This window comes from Colossoma macropomum, unplaced genomic scaffold, assembly GCF_904425465.1.
Source record: "Colossoma macropomum unplaced genomic scaffold, Colossoma_macropomum, whole genome shotgun sequence".
Classification (NCBI taxonomy): domain Eukaryota; kingdom Metazoa; phylum Chordata; class Actinopteri; order Characiformes; family Serrasalmidae; genus Colossoma; species Colossoma macropomum.
The window spans coordinates 34,027,937-34,040,270 of NW_023494789.1; the positions used below are offsets into that span (position 1 = coordinate 34,027,937).

General features: G+C 36.3%; 1 protein-coding gene across 1 annotated transcript; it reads right to left on the reverse strand.

Moving 5' to 3' along the window:
• Positions 1-3,914: 3,914 nt before the first annotated feature.
• On the reverse strand, positions 3,915-6,782 carry tshba (thyroid stimulating hormone subunit beta a). Its single transcript, XM_036571080.1, has 3 exons — positions 6,503-6,782; positions 6,008-6,212; positions 3,915-5,019 (listed from the first exon to the last, which is right to left on the reverse strand). Exons 2-3 carry the CDS (start codon positions 6,167-6,169, stop codon positions 4,723-4,725), a joined length of 459 nt encoding a protein of 152 aa, XP_036426973.1. The 5' UTR covers positions 6,170-6,212; positions 6,503-6,782; the 3' UTR covers positions 3,915-4,722.
• Between the last annotated feature and the right edge of the window lie 5,552 nt (positions 6,783-12,334).

A 12,334-nucleotide genomic window follows, 5' to 3' on the forward strand; every position in this document is an offset into this window, starting at 1 on the left:
ATTTGGACAAAAGAGCTAGCGTTAAAGTACTAAATTCACGTTCTGTGCTCCTGTACTTCTTCTGTGCTCCTATACTTTGGGTTATTGTAAGGTAAATATTGAGCACAGCTATGCACTTAAAACGTTAGGTCAAAGTATTTTCAAGAAGCAGCAATCTGATGTTTTGGTAAGCAGTAATACTACATCACTTTCTTCAAATAGAATGTAATTAAGACTTGCAAATCCTTGGAGATTACTACTATAGCGTGCAGCTCCCATTAGATTAAAAGAAGCTTCAGGAAAGACCAAGATCAAGCTAATCTGTTCCTCAGACAAGACAAACCGGAATACTCCAACTCACTGGTAGAGTCATAGGCCTGAAATAGCATTGACTTCAACATCACAATGTTCAGGCTACAAAAAGCAAACAGTGCTCTAGGAAAGTCTTTTAATAAGGTCGAACATATAAACTCAAACTTATATTTGGATTGCATGCCTTTTTGTGTTTTTAATCTGTGAATTTAGGTCATTGCCGAAGGCCATTCTGATACTGTAATATTACTTTGCATGTTGTCACTTGTTAGACACACCCCTCATTTTTCTTCACACAACCATGTAAGGTAAATACTAGTCAGTACCTGCTGTCTGAATGATCTATGTCGTTCAGATGAAACAGAGTCACACATTCAGAAAGACCTCTTGGAGGTCAGATTAAACCCTACAGGCATCACAAGCAGGTCTTGACACACAGGCTTTAAGTTTTTAGCATAAGAATGTACAGTTTAGAAAAACATGAACGAGCCAGAATTGCCAGTGTTTTGGACTTCAACCACCACAAGCAAACCTTTTCTTTGGGAATCCAGTGTTGTGTTAAATGTCTGTCCATTTTTACTATTAGGAATGTGGCTGAAGAATGCCAGTGGACACCAGACACATGGGTGTAGGTATGCATGGCCTGCAGCCCCCCTTAACGGAGTGCTGAGTGATCACATTCCAGCAAGTATATTGTTTGATCTATTATGTTATCAGAGCTTTGGCTTTTCAAACTGCGGACCCATGTGCTATTGTTAAGGGGCTAGTTATAGCATTCTGATACGATTGGTCAGATTGTGCCCAAGCATGTGGGGATCACAGAGTTATGAATGGTGGATTATAGTGGAATGGCTGCCTCTTTAGAGGGGTACAGATGATAAAACTGAAGTTTAGGCTGGGAGAAAAAAAACTGTGACTGGAATTTGTTTGGACATAAACAGATCTGTGATAAATGAGAAGTACATGCTTTCACATTACGGTCAGTATGCTTGCAATATGGAGCATACTTGATTTTGTAGAACACGTCTTTTTCTTATATAAGGTATATAAGCTTATATAAGATAGGGGAAAAAAACTGGTTGGATGGTGGCCAGCTTCCCCTCTCTTATAGAAGAAAATGAACATATAGACATTTGTGTGCTTGACAGAAGTATCGCAAAGGTAAGGCTTCTCAAACATAACATACATTTTTGAGGTTAAGTAACTTCTGCCAAGCTGTCAACACTGTCATTATGAGTATTTCAAAGGCCTTTCATAACGCTTACTTAGAAGTTTTTAGACTTTTTATAATTCTTCACCTGGAGCAGTTTTAGGTGCATTGTTTGAACATTGAGCTGTAAAGTATTGTAATAGTACAGTAAGCCTAAGTCATTTTCTTCATTGAAACTATTCATTTAAAAAAAAATTCAAAAACATAATTACTGATTAATCTACTGTAATATTTTCTGCAATTATATTTCTTTTAGGTTTTAACTTCCATAGTCCAACTTCCATAGCATTTGTTATTTTAATAAATAAGAAGAGAAAAAGGCATTACTTTTTCTTTTTGTTTTTTTTTATCCTCTTTGACCTTTGAAAAACATTTATTATTGTGATGTGAATGCAGAGACATTTAAGCTAATGGCACAAAAATGCCACATCATGTCTGAGCAGATTATTTAAAAAATTTATCTAATCTAAAATAACCTGAAAGTACACATCATTAACCACAACCATATCTGAATTACCCAACATTTCCAAGGCCAGCATTATAAAACACAAAATGAAGCGGACTCGCCCTTCAAGGAAAATTAGGAGTATCAGAAGGAGCTGACACTTTGCATAATGTTTGTTTTTGTTTAGGGTGGTTTCTATTTAGTTTCTAGGAAGACTAGAATGGGGAAGGGGGTTGTTGTTATGGAGAAACATCCTCACCCATCACTCACGGTGACGGGTGGGATTCCATACCACTGTCCTCTCCAGTTTTATCTGCCCTTCACCCCTCCCGACCTTGTAGCACGAGACCCTGTTACTACACCCACTGCTCTGTGACTCACTGTAGAGTCAGTACATGCCTAAAACACGCACACACATATGACACATATTTACGAATGTACTTTTGCAAGAGGGATGACCTGTGAGCTGACTGAAGAATGACGTTCCGCAAGACACTGAGTCTTTTCACACAGTGCTCTCAATGAGCCGGTGGTATAAAAATAAACCACAGCTGTTCCATTCTCACAAACAGACATATTTCTTGGTCATATTAGCACTTATTAATAAAAAAAAACAATCATAATTTACAATTTCCCTCAAGCTATTACTAATATGAAGAGCACAAAGATGCGTTTTACATTTCGGCACTAGAATATGGAGCTTCACTATCAGTATTTAAACACTTGCCTTTGATATATTTATTATTGTGAAATTTCAACTCTGTCGTGCATGATACAAGTAAATCATTCATCACAACTGTCTTGCAAAAATATAATTGTATTATAGTACTCATAAATCCATAACTCCATGTTGTTGGACAAATTGTGCCAACTTTTAACTTTTCTGCTACCTGCAACATTCCAGTATCCTCTAAGTAAAGAGTTCAATATGGTATGAAAAAGGTTCTATGACGATGTAACAGTAGTGGAACATTTTTTGAGTGATGCATACGTTTTTAAAGGTCGTTTCAAGAACTGTACAGTACTGTGCAAAAGTCGGAGACCATCCTTCATTTATTTAATTTACAGTCACAAACAGTCATTAAGTACAAGTTATTCATTTTTTCAGGAGATATTTCTGAGGAGATCAGATATAAAATATAAGACGCTTGCACAGGGAAGCAAAGATTCATGCGAAAAACCAGGCGTGTCCAAAACTGGTGCTAAAAAATGACTGAAACAGAGAACAGAATAGAGAACAGCCTCACAAGTCCTGGCAGACCAAACCTGTCACCATGAGATAGACAGCACTTTAAGCTTTCATCTCTGAGAGAGAGGAGAAAATCAAGCTCCACTCTTGCTTCAAATCTGAAAAAATCCACAGGTGTTTCTGTCTATTGTTCCACTGTAAGAAGATAAGTTAGTGCTATGGGTCTATGATGTGTAGCTGTCAAGAAGCCATTATTGAGAAAGGAGATAGATAAAAAAATGCAAATCAAACAAAGAACGATGGACTGGCCACCCCAGAGTCCAGACCTCAACATCATTGAATGTGTTTGGGATTGTTTGGATTGTGAGAAGCAAAAAACGCAACCAATCTCTTAGACTGAACTTTGAAGGTAGAAAAATATCCCTGCACATTTCTTTATAAGACTGAAAGCAAGTCCTCTGGAAAGAATGGAAGCTGTAGTAAAGGCAAAGTTTGGACAAAATAAATACAGAAAAAAAAATATAATATTTACTTGTTGAGGATTTTTTGTATTTTTTTTTGATTATTTCGATCTGAAATTATATAAATAGTCTCTGACTTTCGCAGAATACAACATGTAGCAGTTTCTCCATGGAGCTCTGTAAAACAAGAACCATGTATTCTTCATTTTGTTTTTCTCTAAATTGATTGTTAATTTTGTTTTAAATATCATCTTTATTATAATATTAGACCACTTCATTCTTGAAGAACCTTGTGGAGGCAACTATAGTATAATTAAATTGGTATATGTAAAAAGAACAGTAAGCTGTAAGCCTTGTATCTCGTTTTTTTGTTGTTTTTTCTTTGTTCCATAATTTGAAAACTCCAGTTACTCTTTGCATTGTGTTAAAATTTTATGATGAATGAATGGGCAGTCAAAAATTACTTGAAAAAAAAATCTTGTTACATTGACTTCCTTTATAAGTTAAGAATGTCTTTTCCTTATCTGTAAGGAAAATTACCAATTTGGAGATATTAGATTTTCTTTGTAACAGCGATGGTATAAACCATTGCCTTTACTAAAGAACCCCTCTTCAGAGTCTACTACACATTTTAAAACATACCAGGTCAGATGTGAAGTGTTCTGTCACACAGCAGGATTAATTAGTAGGTTCAGCATAGTAACCTTGTCCCAGTTCACTTTACTTGAGTAACAAGTGCTCATGAATGTCATCCACTGTTGATGGGCAACCATGTTGTCTATTGTTCCACCACTATGCAAAACACAGTACATGCAGGAGGGCAGAATGATGTGGAGACAATGACTCATGCCTTATGGTAACTTCCGGCCTTAAGAGTAGCACGCACCTGTCAAGGTTGTCAGGATGACCACATTCATGGATATAACAGGCTTGTTATGGAGTATTAGAGTACATAAATTCCCAGTAGCTCCAGACCCAACAAAACAACTACTCCAATCATGACAGTGTGTCATGTTTTTACTACATGTGTGGCTTTTATTACATGAACAGATCAGGTCAAAACACAAATCAATACTTTGGGTGTCCAGTCTGACAGAATTTACGGCATGAGCTGTACTAAAAGGTGTCACTTCAACAGCTGAAGCCACCCAGGTTGGATGAGGTCACTCTCTATAGGATAGGAGTACAAATGTCTGACCGGTTTGGAACACCTAGCGCCGGATCCGCTGCTTTTGTGGGCACACTCATCGCTGCGTGTGTTACACATGCTGCAGTGGCAGCTGAGAGCCACAGGGTAGGTGAAGTGAGGATCAGCGTGCGGGGGGCAGCCGGGGAGAGCAGCTGTGTGGTACTCCACCTCCTGATAAGTACAGCTCCTCTGGATCAGAAAGCGAGGCCCCACCAGCTCCTTCATATTGCTGTCCTGAGGGTTACGTAACATTGAAAAATGTATGTCATCAAAGAACGGAAATAGCTTCTCGAACAAGAAACAGTTTCACACATGCATTATAACAACACTTACAGTAAAAAACACATTATATTACAGGTTTTTTCTCGTAATCATGTTTTTTAGACACTTCACATGTGAAACGTGTTTTTTCTGTAGAGGAAAACTTAGAAGTGCAGGCTCCAACTTGATAGTGTACAATGTACAGTCGTATGTAAAGCTTGTGCTCCTCTGGTCGAATTACATTTCATTGATTTTCTAAGTAAAAAATTAGTTTATAGAGGAACTTATCCTCTATAGAAAACATGCTTCTGCATGTTTTAAGGCACAATTACTGTTTATTTCCCCAATTTAATACATTCAAATAAAAAAACTACTAAAACATAAAATTCAGCCTGTGCAAAAGGTATGGCACATTTTATATTGTATGTTTTTCCAATATGTTAAATGCAAAAATAAGAAAAAAAGCAAATAAACAGAAATAGTGTACTAAAATTTGCTGAAAAATTACGTATTTTTTTTCCCTGTAGAGGACATTTTCACTTTCACTAGAGGACTTACATCCTTCAGATAATTGACAACTTTTTTGACCAGAAGTTTATAAACTGGTTGTTACACAACTGTAAACCATCTGTAAATGTAATTATTTATGTCTCATTAATTTTGTGACTATGTAATTACATTTAAATAGCATAGCAAAATGACACTCATGACTCTAGTCTTCTAAGGGTTAGATTGTGCATTTTCTGCTTCAGAAGTAGCAGCTGCAGGAAGAGAAGCATATCTCTCACATCTCTGACTTTTCTAGAGAGTTCTGTAAGCCTGTGCTTGGGTAAAACAAGACCGGCCTCTGACTGATAAGCTATTTTTGCTCTGCAGACGTACTCGTTCTCTCTTTCTCTCGCGCTCTCTCTCTCTCTTTCATCTCGCTCTCTGTTTCTCTATCTGCTAGTAGGCCTCTTACCCTGGAAAAACAGAAGCCCATGCATATGGTGGTGTTGATAGCCACACAGTAGTCACACTCTGGCTTCTCAATGTAGAGGGTATATTCAGTGGGTGTGCACATAGGCATGGCCGTCCCCAGCAGAAGGCCCAATATACCAGCCACTAACACAGCAGCAGACATGGTGGCTCTGGCACACAATCAAAAATCCAAGAAGTCTGTAGACCTGAAATGAAGAAAGCTTCTTATATGGGTTTAATGCTGTATGTCACATGACTTTTGTGGAGCTTTTAGCTACTTGAACTAATTCTGCATGCAGAAAACAAAAGCTGATTTGTCTTTTTTTCTTTTGTGTTCTAAACTAACATTTCACACAGTGTGAATGGTAGCTGTGTGAATGGAGTTTTCAAATAGTATACAAAACCTAAACCTAGAAACCTAAAAAAAAGCTGCAATAATACAGTACAACAACACAATATTCTTATACTAGACAAAACCAGAAGCTTTTTGTCTTACCTGGTTGACCAGCAGCCAAACACCTGCTGAAGCTGAGAGCGATTTCTCTTATACAGACCCTCTAATCCCATCTAATCCCACTGTCTCCATATCTACAATCTCGACACCAGCATATTCATAAAACTACTTCCTCTGACCCCAGACAGCTGTACTCTTACTGCACATGCCACTAGGTCATGCTAAAGGGCCTGCTTGAGTTACCTAGGCTTATATAAAACATGACTAAAGTCAGAGTAAGTTTCTTGGTTCCAGGTCAGCTCTGCTCTATAGATCTGCTTTAAGAGTCATCTTGATGTAGTTGAACTAGGGCAATACCTGATTTCAGATCAGGACCACTTTTAGGGCCATGATCAGTTGATTATCCTGGGTGTGCCGTCACTGCTTTACACAAGCTCACACTCCAGGAGTGCGTGATGGCCTTTTATAACATAGTTTTATAAGAAATTAAGAGACTAACACCAACATTACACTCTGTAATCAAACCACCAAGTTATGGCTGTGTGGCAATTATACAAGTTGGCAACGTAGGTGAAATATATGTATATGAGACCTTATTTTCACTTTTCCAAGAAACACTATAAAGGTCAGCAATTCTGTCATGTCACAGTCTCACGTCTTTTAGCTATAATGTTCTGTTAGTTTACAAATAAAAAAGGCAAACAAAACAGGCGGTTGTAATCTTAACGTGGGGCCAATGAACTTACACAACAGGCCTGAGTATGAAAAATCAGAAAGGAAGTTCTTTTAACATTTCTGCACAATTTAATCATTGAGAAATAAACAAGTCAGAGTGGTTTGGTGTGAAATGGTGCATTGTAGAGAAAATCACTGAGTCAGATTTCATTGCAATGGTGGTGTTAGGAACCAGAGGTCATGACTGAACAACCAGTAAACCTACATGTGCATGTACCTCTCCACCAGGAATGGATATAAAAGCCCAACTATTTGCAAAACTAATCATAACAATTTCTCAGGCATCAGATTGCATACCATTGCTTAACTGCACGTTAATTGCACGTCCTTTATATTACTTGCAGATTATATGTTTAATGCATGTATAGTATATACATACTTTTTCCACATTTATTTTAGTGTATTTAATTTTATAATGACACCTGCACCAAAAGAAATGTCATGTATGTCTGGTGCATGGTGCATACTGATTCTGATTCTAATAGGACCCAGACGCCTGAAGAGGTTAATGCCTCTAAAAGCTCTGTCGTGAAAGCTGATGTCTAAGACATGGGTTTAAGATATATTTGAGATAAGAGTTTCACCTAAAACACATTAATGGTATAATTCCATTAATGCTGGAGAGGTACGTGCAAAAATTTGTGGAATTCCTCTTTTAGATTAACTCAAAGAATTTGCATTGTAATCCATGTAATTGCTGAATAATAAATTGTAATAAGACTGGGATTAAATAGGTTAAATCCTAAAATGTTGTTTTGCAGCTTAGAAAGGTAGTTACTGCATTTTCCAGTCTAAAAAAGATACTTTGACCATGTAACTGTTTAACTGTCCAGTCTTGTTAATGTACTTGGGCATCGGTCGACATGTTATCGCGAGAATGTTTCTCTGGATGTGTTATTACACAAATGTTTGAGCACGAGCCGTTGGACAAAATCCAGATCTAAACTCCATTCATAGATCGGCGATATAAAAAGACATGAATTTCACACATCAGTTCCACAAACCTATCAAGTGTTCATGATGAGTACATGAGTACATGACACATAATAACACCCTCGGAAGCTAAGATAACAAGAAGTGAACAACACTTAGCTGTTTCTTTGTGGTGCTGTTCGGAGTGACATTATCAAAGGTTTGGTTATGACTAATTTCTGAATCACTAATTCCTCCAGAAGATGCTGATATCAACACATTTCTAATTCATACTGATCTTTGCAGTGTTGTTTTTATGGCTATGTAATCTACATCTCCCATCTGGCCTATCTCCTATCTGTTTTTACTGGAAGTTAATAATTATTTTCTTCTATCACCTTCTTTGACATGTCTGTCAGGTTTTAACTGCCTGGAATCCTTTAGAATGTTTCTGATTTACTCAAGGCAGCAAGAAATGTCAACATGATGTTAGTGCACGAGAGTAACTTCTTAATTCTAGTGAAAGCAAACAAAAGCTTCTCTTCTGGGAACTCTGAACAATATTTGGTGGGCTACTGAATAACTATCTTAACTGAGTTACTAGATAACAGCTTAACCACATTTCTCAGCAACATGAAGTTTAAATCAAAATGGGGATTTTTAAGGCAAGGCGAGTTTATTTATATAGCACATTTCATACACAAAGGCAATTCAAAGAGCCTTTATATAAACAAAAACAGTGAACAGTACTTCATTTTTCAAACCTTCTGCATAATTAAATGGTCAAGAGTTATTCAAAATGGTTTGGTGTCAAATGTTCTATTTTAGAGAAACTTTCATGGTCAGAACTGTCCACAGTGGTGGTGATAAGAACCAGGCATCTGAATAGTTTAATGCCTCTAAAAGCTCCCTCACAAAAAGTTATTACAAGAAGTGGTCATAAATTTGCTGTCTGATGCTTGAGACATCTGTTTATGACAGTTTTGACGTAAGCCTTTGGCTTTAAATGTACTTTAAAAACTTTTTAAAACTTGTTCATGGTGGAGGTGTACACGCAGGGTGTTGTGTCACCCTGCATGTACCCGACAAAAATTATCTTTCATTTTTTACGATATTTTTATCAGATTTACTATTTTTGACATTACATATGAAAACCCAAAAAATGTGCAGGGTTTTCTGCTGGTTTCGCATAGTAAATAAAATGGCTATATTTGTGTTATAGGCATTGTGAGCTCTGGTTCTTTATCACCACCACTGCAAAGAAATCTGAGTTAGTTAGTTTCTCTCCAATGAACGATTTCACATCAAACCCTGTTTAGTTTCGTTTACATGAATTATTCAGAAATTTTGATGAATTTCTCTGTAATAAGTGTCAGCTTATTAATTTAATAATAAAAATAATAATAATAATAATAATAATAGTAATTTATACCAATGTCAGCTCAAAGTGCTTTACAGACAGGTGATAAAGCTTAACAGAAACAGAAGAAATTAAAGTTGAGTTTGATTTTCTTCTATCATAGCTACTATACATAGTTCAGTAACAGCAATATAGGAGAAAAAATAATAAATGAAATCATATAAATCAATAACACAGATCAAGTTAAAAAGATAAATACAAAAGGAGAGGCAAAATCTCAAAAACAGACACTCTGAGAGGTATGCAGCTGCTTTAAGGCCTTTTACAGCTTTAAAAACTAGTAGCACAACTTTAAAATTTATTCTAAAAGACACAGGTAGCCAGCAAAAGAGCCATTCCAGAAACAGAAAAATGTATCAGCAAATCTAAATGACACCAAAAACCGGCAAAATGACTAACCCTGCATTCACAATGAGAGCCGGTGATTTCCGGTGACAGAAGGCAGCTTGAACACAGTCGGCGATGAGACAAGGTTGTGCGGAGTTTAACTGTATGCAAATAAGGAGCGAAGCGATATGACGTGTGTTTTTTGACATTTGGTATTTAATATTTTGCTTGTGGATTTTATAATTTCATTTTAAATTTTTGGCACGAAATTAACTCCATACTTTAGTGACTGCAAGAGCTCAGAATCTAAGATTCCCCCAAGGTTTTGCACTTTAGTTTTGGTATATGAAGCAAAGAGCCTCTCATAAAGCAGCTTTCTCTGAATTTTAGTCCCAAGTTTGTTTTTGATCAAATTTGTCACCTTTCAGATGGAATGTGCATGTATGTGTCATGCATAGCTAGAAAATTTATTTGTTTATTTTTTGATATTTAATTGTTTGAATTTTTTTCTAAAACTGTATTTTAAAAAGGAAGATTTAAAATGGGCCTAAAATTATTGAGTATGGCAGTATCCATACTACTCTTATTTTCATAGAGTCTTCACCAGTTTTAAAAGCACCTGTTGCGTTTACAACACTTAAAACATTATTTAGCATATAAATGAAAATCATCTTAAAACTGAAGCAGGAACAGGGCCAAGATGACACGTGGAAAAGCTTAATATGTTTATAACAGTTTTGCCTTTCTGATAATTGTGTCATTAATGACTACCCCTTATTAAAGTGGCTTGTACAAGACATTTACAGACACTTCAGCTGCCTGAGCTACACCCCGTCAATTCATGGCCAATTTATTTTGAAAATAAATCATAATGAGTCATTAACTTCAATTAGCAGTTAATGATTGTCTAGATCTTAGCATTATTATACACTTATAAAAAGATGGTTCTTCAAGGGTTCTTTAGTAAAGGAAATGGTTCTATATACGCTGCAAAAAGTACGAGTGAAATTTCCTTAAACAATTTTCACAATAATTTGCATTTAGTTTTTAAGTAAATTTAACTTCAGATAATTTTAATGTCATGTATCAACTCAACTCTCTACAGTATTTAAATAACTCAATACAAATGGAGCTTGTTCTGCGAAGACTGTACGTTTTCAGTCTATCAAGCTCAAGAAAAATCTGCAATTCTACAAACGTGTATTTCAGCTAAGAGAGACAGCTTAAATTCAGGGCATATGAGTCTCATCAGGATTGTGCAAGCTCTGACCACATTATTACCATCTGCCATCACCTTTTTGCCTTCAATATCACTCTGCAGAGTTTTCCTTCAACCATAGATAAAACACAGCTGATCTAAGTGATGACATTTAGAATCTGAATATAACAACTCTCATTTTGGACAAGACAACAAACTATCAATTAACTATTAATATTTACTTTAGAATTATTTTGGCTAAACAATGAATGCATACTTTATTGAATATTAACATTTTACATGATATTGCATACCATAAATTTCCAAAATTGATGCGGTGAAATCGTCACTTTCGTACACATTTTTACAGCCCTGCTCTACAACACTGCATGTTTACCTAACAGTGAAAGCCAACAGTTCACAGTGAGAATCTCTTCTCAGACTCACCTGCTTGCCCTTCTTTGATTTCTTCATGTTTACTTACTGATCATCTTCCTTAAGATCATGCTGTACTTGCCACTTCTCTTCTTCTCCTTCAGATACTGGAGGACACATACATCAGTACAACTGCTGTTGACCGCAGTTTATAGTCTGTAAGTAGAAAAATTAGTTACCTTTGGTATCTAAACACAACCAGTGGAATCTTCCTCTGCTTTGTGCTTCTTATCCTTTTTTCCTGTTGTATATATCTTCTGGAGAATATGTCAGGAGAAATGTAGAATTCTTTGATGAAAAACTGTAAGTGGATAAGGTCAATGGTGGGCATATACACGCTGAAACAAAGTGGACATCTAGGGGTGAAAATCAAATGTCCTGCAAAGTTTTATCCTCTGTTCTCTGGCTCTAATAGTCACTTTCAGTAACTTCTTGAGAAGGAAAATTAATGTTCAATTAATTTCATTTTAATTTCTCAATAACTTCTTTACTTACTGCTTCCCACAAACACAAAAAGATTGAAAGGAGAAATCAAACCTGCTCTGTGGTGTTTGCACGTATGTATAGCCTGATACTACTTTATCATTAGTTTGCTGAGCAGGCTACAGGCCCAAACAATGTCACCCATCACAGTATGGATTTGATTCCTCCTGATGTCTGACATATTGAAGCATACTATCATGATATAGAGATACATGTAGGGACAAAACAGTACCCAAACAAAACTCACTCTTGCAGATTTACCACTATTTTACATGTAGGTTCACTTGTGGGTTTGGATAGTAAGTAAAATGGCCATATTTCTGTTGTAGACATTGTGACTGTTTTCAGAAAAGTTCACCAAAGG